The sequence below is a fragment of the Camelus dromedarius genome, chromosome 9 (assembly GCF_036321535.1).
Source record: "Camelus dromedarius isolate mCamDro1 chromosome 9, mCamDro1.pat, whole genome shotgun sequence".
Classification (NCBI taxonomy): domain Eukaryota; kingdom Metazoa; phylum Chordata; class Mammalia; order Artiodactyla; family Camelidae; genus Camelus; species Camelus dromedarius.
In genome coordinates, this window is record NC_087444.1 from 62,660,755 (window position 1) to 62,679,144 (window position 18,390).

At 41.5% G+C, this 18,390-nt stretch overlaps 1 protein-coding gene across 2 annotated transcripts in view; it reads left to right on the forward strand.

The window, feature by feature from the left end:
* Window positions 1–3,925: 3,925 nt before the first annotated feature.
* The window catches only part of ZNF507 (zinc finger protein 507), a 35,906-nt gene continuing 21,441 nt past the window's right edge, over window positions 3,926–18,390 (forward strand). The window contains exons 1-3 of one of the 2 annotated variants that reach the window (XM_010989095.3): window positions 3,926–4,093; window positions 11,127–13,261; window positions 14,844–14,961. In XM_010989095.3, the coding sequence (XP_010987397.3) occupies window positions 3,958–4,093; window positions 11,127–13,261; window positions 14,844–14,961 (2,389 nt within the window). In that variant the 5' untranslated portion in view covers window positions 3,926–3,957. Of the gene's footprint in view, window positions 4,094–5,421; window positions 5,645–11,126; window positions 13,262–14,843; window positions 14,962–18,390 lie in introns of those variants that run through there. The other variant, XM_064489206.1, reaches the window with a different exon arrangement.

An 18,390-nucleotide genomic window follows, 5' to 3' on the forward strand; every position in this document is an offset into this window, starting at 1 on the left:
TTCTTCCATGTCGTTATCAGTTGTTGTGCATCCTCCCTAGTTAGTCCAGGTCCTCAATTAGAAACAAATTAATATGTGTGCCTCGTAGCACCAGAGATTTTAGATTTCAATGTGCTGCTGAAATAATGTAGGTCTGTGGCTTTTAGCAGGAAATGAATGACAGATGGGTAATTTATGATGATTCTTGAGATCTGAACTATAATTATGAAGCGTTTCTAGGTGTATATTCAGGATGCAAAGTGTAAGGAAGCTAGAGCTAATGTTAATTTATTACTGACAGCTGTATATATAATAATATATCATGTCTTTTAATCTTACATTCCTTCTGACTTACATCAAGCAATCTTTTCATTCATTAATAAAATCAAGCCTTGCCATTATTCTTAGTGATGAAGTCCCATTTTGAACCCAGAGGACTCCTATAATTAAACTCTGTACTTCCATATATCAGATATTGGAAGCTCCAAAAAAGGACACATTGAACTTCTTGCCTCATAGGCAGGACAAAAACATCAGAAAGATGCAGCCCCCTCTGCTTACAGTCCCACAAGAGCTAAATAGAAAGTCAGGAAAAATTTTTGTGTTCCTCTTCTCCGCTCATACCACCACATCCCCTTTTTCCCCACTTTTCGCCCTCCTGCCTTCTCTTACCCTTCCACAATCTTTCCTTTTTTTGAGGCTGTATATCCGAAGTATATTTTTAAAGGTCATGATAAAAATTACAACTAAAAGAACTGCAGGCTAACGTGTCTCCTCCAATTCTCTGTGCTGCACCAGACTTACATGATTAATCCCTTCAAAAGAAAGCTAATCTAATCTTATTACACCAAAGACAAGGTGTCCTTCGTGAGTATCATGGCTGGGAACAAGTCAGTCTTCTCAAGTTTCAATTGGTTCCATGTTATAACTAGCCATCACCTTAGCAACTTACTCACTGCACTGAGTGTTTCCCAAATGTAAACAGCCCTCTGGTTTAAGTTGTCAGGCACACACCATGTATTATCAGATAACTTGGTCACTTTAGAAAATACAGACCCCTGACCCTTGCAGAAGTGAAAACTTTAAGCTCATCAACTAATTAATGATCCCAAAGTAGGATAATGAGATGTGTGGAGATAAGGATTTTAGTTATCTGGGTCATCTCTCATCTGGAGACAAAATCGGATTCCACTGAGAAGCTACTAGATAACTGAGTAAGCAAGTTTCCTATCTATAACACTAAACCTTACTATGATTGGTTAATTAAATCATGATAAATGACATTCTGTGGCAAGTGGAAGTTGCTTCAGAGGGTTTCTATGGGATATCGAAAGTTCAACAGAACTACACCTGAATGTCTTTGTACTCCCCTGACTTAAAAATGTTTACTGCAATTTTCTGGAGAGATTTTTCACAGGAAAGAAAAATACTGAGGTTTTGCTCCACTGGCTTTTTGAAGTCGCCTAGGTTTTTCTGTTGGATTCTGAGTTTTGTACAATGTTCTGTCTTCAGGAATGAATGTCCTAATTTTTTTGAATTAAAATTCCTATCTGCCTGTAATGGTTTCTTCCTATTGACTCTGCCTCTTCCAGTTTCCTCAATATAGGGAAGAGGTATGTCAGTCAGTTAGTCATGCTGCAGTAACGAACAGCCCCCAAACCTCAGTGACTTCCTCACTCTACATATCCACTGTGGGTCAGTTGGGGGCTCTGTTCATCACCACCACTCTCAAATGTGGCTGACAGGGTGGCCACCATTTCAAACATCCCTGGTCATCAAGCCAGCAAGGAAAGGGCACTCTGGAGGGAACTGCCCTGGCAACTAAATGCTCCAGGATGGAAGTGGTAGCCCTCACTTTTACATACAATTCATTAGCCAACACCAATCACAGGCCACACCTCTGAGCCAGGAAGAGGGTCAGGAAGTTTTGTCTAACCTGGTGCTGGAAGGAGAACATTGGGAAATGGCTGGTGAATATCAGAAAAGATTACCACAGGAACTTCAAAGGCACCCTTAACCTTCTTTTGCTTGTTCTGGAATTCCCTTATTTTCCCCAGATCATAGTTTCTCTACTTGCTTTCTGCCCTGATCAAATAATTCTCTGATTCCTGTTCTGTCCACTTTCAGGCTCATGGACACTGCAGTTAAGACAGTTCTAAAGAAAAGCCTCTCTTCAGATAATTGCAAACAAGGATTGTTTATGTCAGTGGTGCAAGAAGAAAAGGAAAGGAAAGAAATTTGCACAATTTGTTCTCACTTTCTCCATTTTATGTATTTCTGGTTTTCCTCAATTTTTTTCCTTCTCTTTCTTGCCAGTCTCCTGCTTAATCTCTTTTATCAAAAAAAAAAAATTACTCAACTCTTCATTTTTCCTTCTTCTTAGCTATTTGGTCCAATCGACAAAGAATTCTGTGGGATTGCAGAATTCTAATTCTGTTGGTTTCCCAAGCCCCTAAATCCAGATGAATTTGTATCCTGAGATATTTACTGTATCTCAGGAGTTACCAACCTGTCTGAACAATGACTCGGTTTTGCTGGATCTTTCTCTCACTTGATAATTGAGAGCCTAGCCTGCTACAGAGGCCTCTAAGTGTATCTGAAAGTCCCAAAGAGTCATAGGCATAATTCATTCTATTGCACTTCATTTTTTTTTAGCCTGAGCTTTGCTCAAACTGTATTTTTTGCAAATTGAAGGTTTGTGGCAACCCTGCATCAACCCAGTCTATCAGTCCCATTTTTCTAACAGCACTTGCTCATTTCATGTCTCTGTATCCCATTTCATTAATTCTCACAATATTTCAAACTTTTTCATTATTATTATGTAATAGTGATCTATGATCTTTGATGTTACTATTCCAAAAAGATTTTATGACTCTATGAAGGCTCAGATGATGTTTAGCATGTTTTAGCAATACAGTATTTTTAAGTACGGTATCCATATTGTTTTTTGCACATAATGCTGTTGAACACTTAATAGACTACAGTACAGAGTAAACATAACTTTTATATGCACTGGGAAAACAAAAAATTCTTATGACTCACTTTATTGCAATGGTCTGGAATGGAATTCACAATATCTCCCAGGTATGCCTGTATCTTAGTGAACGGGTCCATTACTATGACTGGAATCTTCAGTTTTACTCCCTTCCTACTGTTCATGGTCAACTTACTCAGTCCAGATCCAAGCACCCTGCTGTGTAGTTCCTAATGTACCAAAACTGTCAGCATTCCTTAAGGTAGATTGCTTCACTCACACTGCATTTTACTCTGTCAAAAGGGGAACTAGAACAGGACTGCTTATAACCCTGATGTGTACACCATAAAACAGATCCAAATGAAGAACACCATGGTGCCCTCAGAGAACTAGAGGCTGTATTACTGGGTCAAGCAAGCTACCAAGTCTGACCCTACAACCCCTAGGATGATTACTTTCCCTGAAAATCCTCCATCTCTCCAGCAAATAGATTCCCCCTGCCAGCTCTGCCCCTCACCAGACACACCTGAAGTCCAACCATAGATCTAGCCTAGGACCTCTACATTTTAACCAAGAACACAACAAAACAGTATAACCCAACCAAAAGCAGGAACAAATTTAGAAGCACAGGGCTGGGAAGACATCCCATTGTTGGAAGCCAATCATGAGGAGGACGGGGCAATGAAGCTAGCCCACAGCAGGTTTGGGCGACGTGAGGAGACTCCAAAGTGAACACACACTGACTTCTAAACCCAGCGACCACTGAGAAGGCACCGCACGGTACCTTCAGAGCCCGACAACCCCCGCCCCCAAACCTCGCCCAGGAACCGCGGGGGGCAGTGCGCCGGCAGGGTACAGTCTTCGCGCCCGCCCAGCCCAGCGCCCCGGGACGCCCGTGGGCGGGGCCTGAGCATCTCCCCGCCCCCACCGCCCGCCACTCGCGTCACCTGACCGGCCCCAGGCTCACGTGATCCGGCCCCAGCGCCGCCATTTTGGAGCTCCGGATGAGGAGGGGAAAAGCGGGGGAAAAGAGGGAAAAGAGCCGGGAGAGAGGCGGGCAAGGACGAGGGCGAGGGTACGGCCAGCCTCCTGGCCGGCCAAAGGAGGCTCGCGGAAGCAGCAGCTGCCGCCCGACCGCAGGTACCGCGCCCCGGGGCCACCCCTCAGCCCGCTGTTAGCGCCGCCGCCGGCCATGTGTTTCCTCCCCTCAGGCCTCTACCGGCGCCCGCTTCCTCCTCAGCCTGCCGACACCCGCCCGGTGCTCGCCACATGCCCCAAGTTCCGTGTCCCTTTTCAGACCTCTGTGCCGCCTACCGCAAGGCCTGTGGAGACCCCGGGCTAGCCCGGCAGCTGGGGGTGGGGGGATCCTGCCGCTCCCCGCATACTGTCACCAACCTTGTCTGCAGGCAGGCCCGCCGAGGCGTCGCTTCCTTTCCCTCTGCATCTGTGAAACCGTTTAGGCCAGTCGGGATGGAGCGAACAGCGGTGTCCTCACCGCATCCCTTGATTACTTTTCTTCAGCCGCATTGCCCCAGACCTTTAGCCACTGCTTGGTGTAGGAAAAAGCTAGTACATCAAAGCAATCCTAGCCTTCTGCCCATATTTAGAGCCTGTTCGATGAAGTAGTCTCCCTAGAGATCACTGAGATCCTTGGGGAAATCTCCCACCTTGTAAGACCTGGGGGCATCCGGAGTGAATGGTTTGTGTGTGGAAGGCCCGGATGACTAATTAGGCGGCGGCCACCATCGTAACCCGTAGGCGATCTTTTTGGTTACTGTAGTGAGCTGTAATTGGCAATCAGTCTGCATCTCTCTTATCCGGCAATCACTGGGTTTGTCACTTCTTTTGAGTTTGTACTTTATTCAGTACACTGCTCTGAGTCAGCGTATGGGTTGCATTATTGATTACAAAAGAAAGCCTGACCCTCCGTTCCTTTACCTCACTAACTCGTTTAAAATTAAATTTAGGGGAAAGCCAAATACAGCTTCTGCCGTGGCAGTGAGCTATTTACTTAACCCTAATCGATAAAGTTGCATTCTAGGTGAAACGAATACAAAGTCTTTGATCTTTTAGATTCATTCTAGCTTAAGAATAAGAAACAGAAGCAAAGAAATAGAGGGCCAGGGTAGGAAACAGCGTTAGACGGTATATAGGTCAGTCCACCCTGTTTTATCTTTTTATGTTGCCATTCAGTTGTAGAACTGTTGTAAGTTTTCAGAATCATTCTTTAGATTGTATTTTGGTTAAGATTTAAATGGCAAAATACAGTTTATTGTTTCTTATTCATTAGAAAGTGATACCAGTAAAACCAATATTATTCTGAGTCAATTAGATAAGTTCTGAGTTTAAACATAAAATACACAATTATTGGAGAAGTTTCCAGAGCTATTTTTTTTTTTCCTAACTTGTGCACAATCCAGAAGTCTGCTTGTTAGGTAAATTATGTAAATTTGCATCATGTAATCAAGTTGCATGAACATTCTTCTGAATTTCTTTCTGACATGCAGTATTGGGCAATATTGCACTGCCGAAAAAAAAAAAATCTTTGTTTCACCAAGAAAATGTTTGATACTATATACTTTAATTCTTGGCCACAGCTGGATTTTGAAGATTGATCCAAGGGACTGTATAAATTTCAGGAATTGATATGAAAGACACTGGCTCTGCCACTTAACAGCCATGTAACCTTGGGTAAGTCACTTAAACTGCACTGAGTGTTTCCTTACTTGTAAAGTTGTGTAACCGCACCTAGCCTGCCCCCAAAAAGAGTTAAGAGGTGAGGGTATAGCTCAGTGGGTGGAGCACATGCTTGGCATGCACGAGGTCGTGGGTTCAATCCCCAGTGCCTCCATTAAATTAAAAAAAAATAATAATTTAAAAATAAATGAACCTAATTACCTCCCCCCTCAAAAAAAAAAAAAAGTTATGAGGCTCAAACACACTAACATGTTTGATACAGCCTAGCTGTAAAGGGCTGCTGTTCTTTTCAGCATTGATACTTTGTACACTTTTGTTGTTCACACTGAGAATTAAGAACATTGTATATTGAGAAAGGATGGATTTAGAATCAGACCTGAATTCCAGTTCTGCAAAAAAAGAGGCCAGTATTACCAAGAAGTACATAAGTAGTACACAGAATCTACACTGGCACTAGTCTGTGGACTGTAAACTCCTCAAGGACAGGGATTCCCTCTTACTCGGTTTGGTAGTCTCCAGCACATTGCTTGGCACATGATACCGTGCTCAGTAAATGTTAAATCGGAGTATTAGTTAACGTTAGTTAGACCTCATGTCTTACCTGCAGCTGCCAAATTCAAATATTCTCCCAGGCTGGAGGCCAGCTGAGAAATCTTAAACTATGAAATTCATATACTTTGAAATTTATACTCAAATTTTTTCTTGGTGGCAATTAATAATTACATTAAGCTAAGGAGGCTTTAGTTCAAGTAAATTATAGCTGATGTTAGTAAGGTAAATTTTTTCAAAAAGGAAAAAAAAGCAAGGTAAATCTACAGGTAACATAAGCAGTTTCCAGGGAACTTTTCATAAGCAGTTTTTAACTCAGGAACATGGAAGTTCATCCAGCACAAGTCTTGTTTTACATCTGCAGAATGTAAAACCCCCCACAACAGCGACTTGCCTAAGGTCACACAGCTAACTGAGGTTCCTCTAGGAGGTGAACCCATGAGCCATGTCCCCTGCCTTTTGGCTAGGGCAAAATAAATGTTTTATATTTTAGAATTACAATAATCTGGAAGAATGAGGAATTGGCCATCACTTCTCTAACACAATTTTTTTTTCTAGTTGGGAAAGAACACATTTTAGTCTGAAAGAAAACATTCTTTATATAACATACTGAACTGTCTTCGTTCAGACACAGAAAATTACAGCCTTTCTCCGGTCCCACCCAGACCCACATGAATTGTTCAACTTGATTTTGCTTATGATAACCATACTGCTGTAACTGAAAGGAACTAATTAGATATACAGATAAACCAAATAGCAAATCATAAGGAAATAAAGACAACTGAAATAATTTGGCTCTTTTCTTGGGGAAGACATAATTATAAGCTTTTGCCTGTGGAATTCTGTTGTCTAAGGAAGATCTGAGATTCAGTGGAAAAGGCTGTACAGCTTTTCTGGTTTGGGATACAGCTTGTATTTATTTATTTGTAATAACATGAGATTCTTGGTCTAATATTATGTCTAAAGATTCCAAACAAGCAATCCCCTGCTTGCTGACAGCTAGAGCCCCTCCTCCTCCTGGTAAACCTTACTTTTCAGCCATGATGGTCTTCTCGGTAATCCCCAGGTCGCATGCTTATTCTCACTTCTGAAAATTTAATAATGTTAAGGCTGCTTTCTTGTCAACAGAATTCCAAGCAAGCAAATGGCACACTCAAATTAGGATAATTCAAGGAGGATGCATTTACAAAGATACTTACAATAAAGGGGTAGGACTTGTATAGGCCAACCACAGGAACAGTTTGGTTATCCAGAGCTGGCAGCATCAGGAGAAGGCAGAGGTACCGGAACCAGGAGAGTCCTTGTAGAACAGCCGGCCTGGCGAGAATGGCCTTGTGTTGAGGAACACAGCCAGTTCAGGGTGACCTCGAGGGAGGGAACGAGGGAAATGAATATGTTGCTGTTCCTCTGCAGCCTCCTTCTGATCCCCTGTCATGGCTTCCCATTGGCATAACTCAACCAGAAAGCAGAGAGCCTGGGAGCCTGATGATGTAATCCCTCCTGAGACAGAGCAGAGTGGACAAGAGGAGACACTGAGCCCACAGGGGCAGGTGGATGAGGTCCGGCATGCTCTTCTTTTGGAATCCAGTGTGCATCTTACCTCTTCGAGAAGGCTTGGCTCACCTTCCTAGACCAAAATGGGCTCTTTTCAGTCTCTGTTAGGATTTGGTCATTGCCTGTGGCCTCTTGACTATTTCACTGTGTGTACTGTTGGGTTGTTTTAAAGCTGTTAATTCTTTTTAACTTCTTTCGACTCAACCCAGTTTGAAACTCTGTGAGTTTAAGTTTTTTTCCATTCTTCCCGGTATTTTGCTTGGTGCCTTGCATGTAACAATTTTTTTTTCTAATTTTTTATTTTAAAAGATATTAAACATTTACACAAAGTAGAAAGAATAGTATAATGAACTGCTAGGTACTCGTCACTCCAGTTAGAAAATTTGTCATTCTTACTTTGTACCCACCTTCTCCACTCGCCCTCCCCCCAACCATGGTAATTTTTTTTTAAGATGAATTTACACTGGTCTCTGAGGCCATGGACAGTATGCGGATAATCATAATCCAGGTTGTCATCATTCTTGAGCCAGTGGGACTGTATTTATACTCCTCATTTTCATCTCTTTTATTATTCAATTAAATTTTACTTCACGACATACAATCATGCATGTGTGTGTATATGTATGTATGTAGGTGTGTGTGTGTATGTGTGTGTGTGTATATATGTATATATACACACACACACATACACATTGGTAGCCTAAGTGAAATTTTTGTGAAAATTTTGGCATGAACCTAACTTCCTCTCAGTGTATACTTTATTATGAGCTGTTTGTCTAACCTTTTTTAGTAGAGACTTTTGTTTCAATGCGGCTTAACTTGTGCATCGATTTTGCCATGTGGACGCAGAGTGGTTTTTCAGGTGTTTCTTGATGTATTTTATGTTGTCATTTCTGTTTTATAGCTGCCATTTCTGTACTTATCCCCAAATGTATGCAGCCTCTAAAATGAGATACTTACATAAGTGTTCAGGGAAAATTGGAGCATCTGCTGCAAATTTCCATTAGCTCTTAATGCCTGAGCAGATACAGCTTTAAAATCTGAATGTTTTGTCAGATTCTTTTGTGTTAGTCTTTTTCTCAAGATAAGATGAACTCCTCCTCTTCTTCATTTCACTTTCTTTTTAAGGTACATGCTGAAATATCCACAGGGAGCAATTTGTACTGCTCTGTCTCCCTCCTATTATATCATTAAATAGAAGAAGGATAATATGAGTCACCTTTGTAACCCTGTGGGTGTGCAAAGTCTGTTGAGCAAATATTCACTTGCTAACCTCCAGATTGTCAATCAGCCTGCATGGATGTCACGTTTCATGGGAAGGAGACCTTCCATCTGTAGTGGGGCACCAAATCTTGTGCAAGAAATTTAATGTTCAAGGATTCCTATTAACTAGTATTTAAGTAATTTGCATTTAACAGTTGAACTGAAAGAAATAAAGCCTTAAGTGAATGACCCTAAAGGGAAATCAGTAGTCACATGAAGAGCCAAAGCTTCCTTTGGCCTAAAAATGTGGAAATCTCAGGCAGTAAAGTGACCTATGAAGTCACAAAGGGCTCTTCTAAAGAAACAAATCATTTCCCCCAACTGGTCCCTTTCTTTAGTGACTTAAGGTTGAGTGTAGAGGTTCAAGAACACTTTTGTTCTTCCTACTTGAGAAAGATGTAAAGGAACCAGTCTTTTTGAGAGGTAATACCATCAGGTCATTTGAGGGAGACAGTGGCTAAAGGGCCACTGGCCTTTGGGAGCTGGCCTGGCTGTCACTGTTGCAGTGGCTGTGGGATGCATTCCCTGCTGCAAGTGCAGATAGAAGTGGAAAAGAGAAAAAAAAAAAGCTGATCCCACAGGGCAGAGTATTCACAAGGAGGGAAGAAGTGGTACTAAAGAAGCCGAGAATAAAATGTTTGCCTTTTTGCATGACATGGACCTGGATATAGAAAGTTAGTATGCCAGAAAGAGTAGAAAATAAGAGAGGAAAAGCCATAACAAAACTGCTGTCAGTTGATATGGGAGAACCGGCCCTGAAGCTGGTCAGAGCGCTGGTGAGGTCTGGCAGGAGTGGAAGTGTTATCTTGGCAGGGGCTGAAGGGCCCCTGTATGTTGATTGAGCCACCTAAGAGAAAAGGAGCCATGATTCACCTCCTTCAAATAAGAATTCAGAGCCTGTGACTGAGATTTAGAATAGTGTGATCTCTGGTCTATTTTGCTGGCATTTACTGAATGTTGTGAGTAAGATTCCAGAATGCACCTAAAATGTGGAAAAACAAAACTTGTTGCTGGAAAAAAGCCTAAACTTAAAAATGTGATCCAAGTCAACAAATTAATCTCACTTTAAGCCAAAGGAAATGCTTGAAATGAAAGTACTGCCAGGAAATAGAGTATTCAAGATTTAGCATGAAAGATACGTATTTTATGTTTAGTGACTTCCTTGGCCATAACACGTTACTAGAACCTTCAGATAACCCCTTCTGAGGTCTCTGTGCTTTTTCATACCTTAAACACTACTAGGACATCACTTTTTTTCCCCTCCCTGATGTCCCTTTCCCTTTTAGGAAAAGAAAAAAAATACGTGTGTGTGTGTGTGTGTGTGTGTGAGTGTGTGTGTGTGAGTGAGAGTAATAGCTGACCACTAATATGACCTCTAGGAAAAAACCACAGCATTGTTTGTGGTTTATCTTCAGGAAGATAAATCAAAGGAAGTAAAAGAAGGAACTGGGACATTGCTTTTATTTAGTTTCATTTGCATAGCACGCCTCAAAATTCACTATGCCCTTTCCAATAGGTTAATTGCCCATATTTTCACAATTCCAAAAATCTGGGGAGAAAAAAAACGTATGATTTTAGTAATAAAACCACAGTTTTATTTGGTGTGAGAAGTTGTCCACCAAGAATTGTCTCATTCATGTGTTGGCTTTACGGAATATTTCATCATAATTTGAGGTGGTTCCACATGCCCTGGGGATGGCTGTATTCCTTTAATAAAGGAATAGCAGGGTTTTGGTTTTGGGAGTTTGTTGTTGTTGTTGTTGTTGTTTGTTGGCATTGTGCAGAAGAGAGGGAGTACTGATTGGGTCCAGCTAGCTGTCTAGGGGAAAGAAAGTGAAGAAAAAAGGAAGTGCAGATTGTTAATGTTATTTCCAAAGGAAAAAATGAAGGATGGAAAGATTTCAATCATCAGTCTTGGTAAGGGATAGCATTCCAAAGAAAAATTCTAAACAATTTTACATCTTTATTGAAAACAATTGATATGGAACTCCCAGGTTGGAAAGTACTTAGATTAGCTTAAACTCTAAGATTAATTTAGATTTCCTGAATTACATGCCTGTAGTTCTGCTGTAATCTGTTGTTTCTTTCTGTCATATATTCTCCTTTTTAGATATGGAAGAAAGCAGCAGTGTCGCCATGTTGGTGCCAGACATTGGGGAGCAAGAAGCTATACTGACTGCTGAAACTGTCATCAGTTCATCACTGGAAATCGATGAGCAAAGAAAAGCTAAAACAGATCCATTAATCCATGTTATCCAAAAGTTAAGCAAGATAGTGGAACATGAAAAGTCCCAAAAATGTCTTTTAATTGGGAAAAAACGGTCACGTTCAAGTGCTGCAAACCGCTTTCTTGAAAGTCAAGAACCTTGCGAGATTCCAGCTAAAGTAACCCAGTCACCTGCTGCTGATATTAGACAGGCTGAGATGTCACAAATGCATTTTACCCCTGACTCTCCTGCCCAGAATGATGGGAAGGCTATGTCTTATCAGTGTAGCCTTTGTAAGTTTCTGTCATCATCTTTTTCGGTGTTAAAAGATCACATCAAGCAGCATGGACAGCAGAATGAAGTGATACTAATGTGTTCAGAGTGCCATATTACATCGAAAAGCCAGGAGGAACTTGAAGCTCACGTGGTAAATGATCACGAAAACGATGCCAACAGTCACATTCAATCCAAAGCCCAACAGTGTGTAAGCCCCACCAGCTCCTTGTGTAAGAGAACCACAGAAAGGCATAATGAAGCCACTCCTGACGTCCCAGTAAGTGTGGACAACCCACAGACTCATACTGTCCAGACGGCACCCATGGCAGGAATGGGGAGGAGGAAATGGTATGCCTATGAGCAGTACGGCATGTATCGGTGCTTGTTTTGTAGTTATACTTGCGGCCAGCAGAGAATGTTGAAAACACATGCTTGGAAACACGCTGGGGAGGTTGACTGCTCCTATCCGATCTTTGAAAACGAAAATGAGCCCCTGGGCTTGCTGGACCCTTCAGTGGCTGCTGCACCTGGTGGGGTCGATGCAGTCGTCATTGCCATTGGAGATAACGAACTGAGCATCCATAATGGGCCATCAGTACAGGTGCAGATTTGCAGCTCAGAACCGTTAACATCTTCGTCTCCTTTAGAACCAAGTGCGGAAGGAGGGGTTCACCTCAGTCAGTCAGTCACCCTTGACCCTAATGAGGAAGAAATGCTAGAGGTGATTTCTGATGCAGAGGAGAATCTGGTCGCTGATAGCCTACTTTCATCAGCACAGAAAATCATTAGCAGTAGCCCAAATAAAAAAGGTCACGTTAACGTGATAGTGGAGCGTCTGCCAAGTGCCGAAGAAACTCTTCCGCAGAAACATTTCCTCATGAATGCTGACATTGAGGAGGGGAAAAACCTGAGCCCGACAGAGGCCAAGATTGGGTGTGAGGGAAGAGATGAAGTTTATCGTGCTGATAAGTGTACTGTCGATATTGGGGGGCTGATCATAGGCTGGAGCAATACAGAGAAGAAAGACAGCGGGTTAATAAATAAAGGACTGGCTCCTGATGAGAATGCCCCACCGGGCCGAAGAAGGACAAATTCTGAGTCTCTTAGACTACACTCGTTAGCTGCAGAAGCCCTGGTCACAATGCCAATAAGAGCTGCAGAACTCACACGAGCCAACCTCGGGCACTACGGGAATATAAACCTTTTAGATCCAGATACTGGACAAAGGCAAGTAGATAGCACGTTGGCAGCATATTCTAAAATGATACCACCGCTTAAAAACTCTTCAGAGGGGCTGACTAGTTTTAACCAAAGCAACTCTGCCTTAGTAGCCCTCCCAGAGGGTAGGCAGGAATTGTCAGATGGGCAAGTGAAGACAGGCATCAGCATGTCCTTGCTGACCGTGATTGAAAAATTAAGGGAAAGGACAGACCAAAATGCTTCTGATGACGACATTCTGAAAGAGCTGCAGGACAACGCCCAGTGCCAGCCCAGCAGCGACCCAAGTTTGTCAGGAAGCAGCGTGGTGGAATACATCCCTGATGCTGAGCGGCCCTACCGCTGCCGTCTGTGTCACTACACCAGCGGTAACAAGGGCTACATCAAGCAGCACTTACGCGTCCATCGACAGAGACAGCCATATCAGTGTCCTATCTGTGAGCACATAGCTGACAACAGCAAAGACTTGGAGAACCACATGATCAACCACTGTAAAACGAGAATATACCAGTGCAAGCAGTGCGAAGAATCTTTTCATTATAAGGTGAGCGTCAGTTCGTGAAATCATTCAGAGAACGTTGGAATTTTAGAACAAGGTGGGGACTTTGTAGATCGCGTACACCCACCTCATTTTACACATATGGAGACTGAGGCCCACAAAAAAACCCCAGATAATCTGTCCATGGGATCCCAACTAACTAGTATTAAAGTTGGGACTGAAATCTGGGTCATCACAATGCCTGTTGTAGGATTCTTTCCCCTGCCTGCCACCTTCTTAACAGGCCTGTGTTTACTGCTTTAGTGCTTTAATGTGTCTATCTTTTTATTATTTAACTTTTTAATTTTTATTTTGGGGGAGGTGGTTAGGTTCGTTTATTTTTAGAGGAGGTCCTGGGGATTGAACCCTGGACCTCGTACAGGCTAAGCACACTCTTTACCACTGAGCTATAGCTTCCCCTAGTGTGTATATCTTTTTAAAAATATGTTGATTTTAAAGTGCAAGAGAATTCCAAGGGCATGTACAGTGGAGGGACATTGTACACACATTTGACTGACACTAATTGAACCTTACATCCTCAATGCAAAGAGTACCTATTTTTCATCTTAAATGGTCCCAAAATGCAAGTCATTTACTTCTGTTGCTACACAACCAACCAACTGATTTATATCATTGCAGAAGGAAAAATGGACTGTATTAGACTTAATGAAAGACTGTGCAGTGGAAGTAGAGCCCATGTATGTTATGTTTAGTGGGAAGTTTAAGGGACTTTCAAGGATTACTTTGTGATTTTCATGTTATATGCTACCTATGAAATACTGCTTTTGTAAAGGAAATTTATGTTCATTGAATCATTGGTTTAGAACTTTTCTTCAGTGTGCCAGTTGACTCTTTGGGGGAAAAAAAGTGCGTCCTAAAAGGCTAACTGGGTTGTAGATGTAGACTTTTTCTGTCAGATCATCTAGAGTCCAGCTGGTAGTAAAAAGGTGCCCAGGAATATAAAAGCCTCTAAGTCTGAGATTCACTGCCGCTTAGATTGCCCTCATGAAATTCATAAATGGCTGCAGGTCAATGGACAGGTAGCCATCCAAATGGGCTGCAGGGGCAAGTTCCAGGAGTTTCTCTTGCTACTGCACCCTTGATTCTTGGTGGTGGAGGTGGGGAAGGAGCTGTCCTTGGAGGAGCAGTTCCAGTAAAGTCTCTTTTACATGTTTAGCTGATACTTAAAAGCAGAAATTAGCAGAAGTCCAGAACTTAACTGATTAGATTTATTTCTGTGAAAGTATTGAGTTGTTCTGAACATTCTGCTCCACCCTCCTCTGGGCCTGCCAGGGGTTCAGGAAGCATACACACACCATGCATAAGTGCTCCCAGAGACAGCAGTAGCTTCCTTTCAGAGAACATGAAAAGAGGACCTGCCTTTTTTATAAGATTGTGTTTTCCGTACTATATTTCTTTCCATAAGCTGTCAAATGTGTCAAGTAATCTTTTAGCACATTTGATTTTAAAATATTGGTAGTGTTCTAGGTACTAGGCCATGAAAGCAATTAACTCCTCCTGCAGCCTTCCAGTAACTGTGCAAGTATATTTATTGAAAATTACTTACTAATTTCTCTCAATTTTTTAGAGTCAGCTGAGGAACCATGAGAGAGAGCAACATAGTCTTCCAGATACCTTGTCGATAGCAACTTCTAATGAGTCAAGAATTTCCAGTGATACAACTGATGGAAAAGGTGTCCAGGAAGGTATCTGTGCATTTTATTTTTTTAACATAGACTACATTGACTAGCATAGGAAGAAAAAAAAAAAAACCACCCTTAGTTGTCATGTGGGTTATTTTCAGGATTAAAGCTGTATACATTCTCCCGTATTTTTATATTGTGTGAAATAATCTTGCCTCTGTTCCTGAGGAAATTTTGAGCACTAAATGAAGTACTGTATTAGTGAGCACTCCACTGCAACTGTGTAGCTAGACATATGTTGAAATTTATGCCATCCTGTAAGAGCCACGTACAGCATAAACCCTGAGGTCACAATGCCAGCAAGCCAGGAAAGTGGCAGTCTAGAAAGCAAGCCTCCTCTCCTCTCGTGGTACCAGTTGACCCACGGAGAACATAGCTTTTGCAGATGGTGGGCCCCCACCTCAAACTTTAACTGAGGCTTCCTGCTGTGATCTTATTCTTACCCAAGTGTGACTGCCAGATTTCATCTGCATTATTTAAAAAAACAGCACAGGCTCTTTTTATGTACCGGTTAGGTACCAGTCGGCCGAGTTTCTGCTAATAGGAATATTAGAATCAAAAGATTTAATTAGAGCTCCATGAAAAGGCGGATGCCACATCCGGAGAATTGGGGATAAAGTGTAATAAGCTGTGCTTCCTTGCATCAGCTCACTTAAATTGATATACTTTAAGTGTCTCAAGTGTGGTACATGGTGTTTATGGGAAATGAAACATATTGGGGTGACTTTCTTTTTTAGATTTCCTAAGAATTAAAGTTAGAAACAACTGCAGAGTAAAATGTTTTGCCATAATGTTTCATTAAATTATACCCCAGAAAGCATAACTGATTCTAGAATGTTTCTGAAAGAACTGATTTTGACACCACTGTAGCACCCAAATTCCCTTGTCAAACAGATGTCATCCCCGTAAAACTATCCCAAACAAAAGGAGTTTATGACACAGCATCTGTTTCTGCAATAGATGGCTGAGCTGAAACAGTTTTGTTTCCTTTTCACAAAATAGCCCTAACTGCCTCCTTTTATTTTAATTCATTATGTTTCCATATCGCCTTTAAAGGAGACATTAAAACATTTGATATCTTTGGGCCATAAATCCCTAATGAAGGAATAAAGTAAGTACTACTCAGTGGCACCACCTGCGGTTACTAGCAGTGGAGGAATATGTCTTTTCTAGCACCGTCTCCAAAAGCAATAATTTAAAGCTGTCCAAATGGGTTAACAAATTAAAACTCACAATTTGAATCTAAAAGATTGAAATATCAGCTCAAAATTAAAATAACCAGTTTGAGCTCCATAGCATTCGGGTCTGTCTATCTGATATATTCCATTTTGTAGCATCTATTCTTTGTGGCTCATCCTCTTGTTTCTTAGGGATACACAACAGACGGGCTTTAAATTGCTAGCTGTACCAGGCCCACCCCAGCTCAGCTCTACTTTCTGTTTCCTGTCATGGTACTGTAACAATTAAGATACTGATAACTTCCTGCTTACTTAATTGATTCAATATTAGATCTTTCAAAATTTGGTTGTCAGGCCAAAGGACAGGTTTTTAGCTCACAAGGAAGGTAAAAATAATTCATGTTTTATCAAAACTTCTTAAACTGTTTAACAAACTTACTAAATAAGAGGGAGATGTATGCTCCCGGTCTCTGTCCGTCATGATAGCACAGATAACTTGTGGCACGTTTTTGACTCAGAGGTCCAGTGTGTTGGTACGTCAGATGTTCTGTCCTGCCAGAAGGGATGGCGTGCCCATCTTGAGTTGGATTCTGTGCTAGGTGCTTGGTGTACTGTAGAGGTGTCACTGCCTTCGAGGTACCCAGCACAATGAGGAAGACAGAACTGTACTGATGGGTATGTCAGCAAACAACATGGGTTCTCTGAGAGAGCTGTGGGCAGAGCACTTTGATTCGGTGTCTCTTCATGAAATTTAATTAAACTGTTCTTTATTGTCAACCTATAATCTGCCAAGCCCTGAGGATTCTTTGTAAGCAGAGTAGGCAGACCCCTGCCCTCAGGGAGTCTCCAGCTAGTGACAGGTCAGACTTGACGCAGACACGCAGGTCAGGTACAGAGGGCATGAATGAAGAAATACAGAGTGCTCCTGGCTTACTGAACCAGACTGGAAGGTCCTAGTATTTTCATTTTGTAGATGAGGAAACTGAGTCCTCACGACGTAAAATAGTTTCCCTGTGATCACACTGGTACTAAGTGACAGAGCACAGACTAAGCCCAAGTGTTTGAACTTTAAATCCAATGTTCTTTCCATTGGAAACAGTTGTTCCTAGCCTGTGCTATAGTAAGTTTTTCCATCTGTCACTTTTATTAGTTGTCATTGATCTGTAATATTTCTCACACAAAACCATTATCCAATATTTCACACTTCATTTTTTCAGGGTTTTTTTTTTAAACTGTATTTGGAACAGTGCCACTTATAATCAAGTGCAAGTTTTTAACCTACCAATTAAGAGCAATACTTAAATTATAATTATGATTAGTGTGTATATTAATGTTACAGATTTATTCCAGGAAATTAGGACATTTTGTTCTGCCTGGTAAAAGTAGTTATTAGCAAAAGAAAATTTCAATTTTAGAAAGCTTAAATTTAACCTAAGGGTTTTCTTTGTTGTGTTACAATTTCCGTGTGGGTTTTCTTTTGTGCCACCAGTTTTACTTTCATGCACTGTGCGCTAGCGTTCTACCTAAGCTTTCTTCCTGTTCTGCCTTATTCCTCAGCTTCTATGCTTGCTTGGTTTCTGAACATAAAGCAGTCAGGCTGTGACTGGCCTGTGGACTTTGTACTGACAAAAGAGTAAATAAGCTGTTGAATATCTTCAGGAACAGTTTCATGCGATCAAGTCATTCTGCACGTTTTGCCTCCAGCTTACTCTGATTTGAATTTCCCAGCCCTATTGTTGCACAGTGTGTTTGGTAACATGGCCTATTTCCACTGGATCTATGTTTCCTGCATTTCAAAGAGCTGCATATTCACATTAGCCCTTGTAAACTGTCAGTTTACTGGATATAATTATACTCCATCATGTAACACTTAATAATCTGTAGTTGCTTTCCCTTCCATTGTTGCACTGATAGCTGACAGTTATAAACAAAGAAAACCCACAGAGTGAAAAAGCTTTAGGCTTTTTATATTGAGTTTGTTACATATACTTTGTAGCCATACTTACAATATTGGATTATAGTATTGCAACTTGCTGGCAAATCAGTGTTTCCTTAAGACAATATATCCAATATTGATTATACTAACACTTTTCAAGTTAACAGTGTATCTCTGGTTAATTCAGCTGCTACACAGTCAGCAGGGCAGCTGGCATCAGGTTCATTATGTTTTAGAATTTTGTACAGGGTTATGTAGAGGCTAACCCAGCGTATCTGTGTTTACAGATCAGATGACATTTACTTTATATCCACTGAT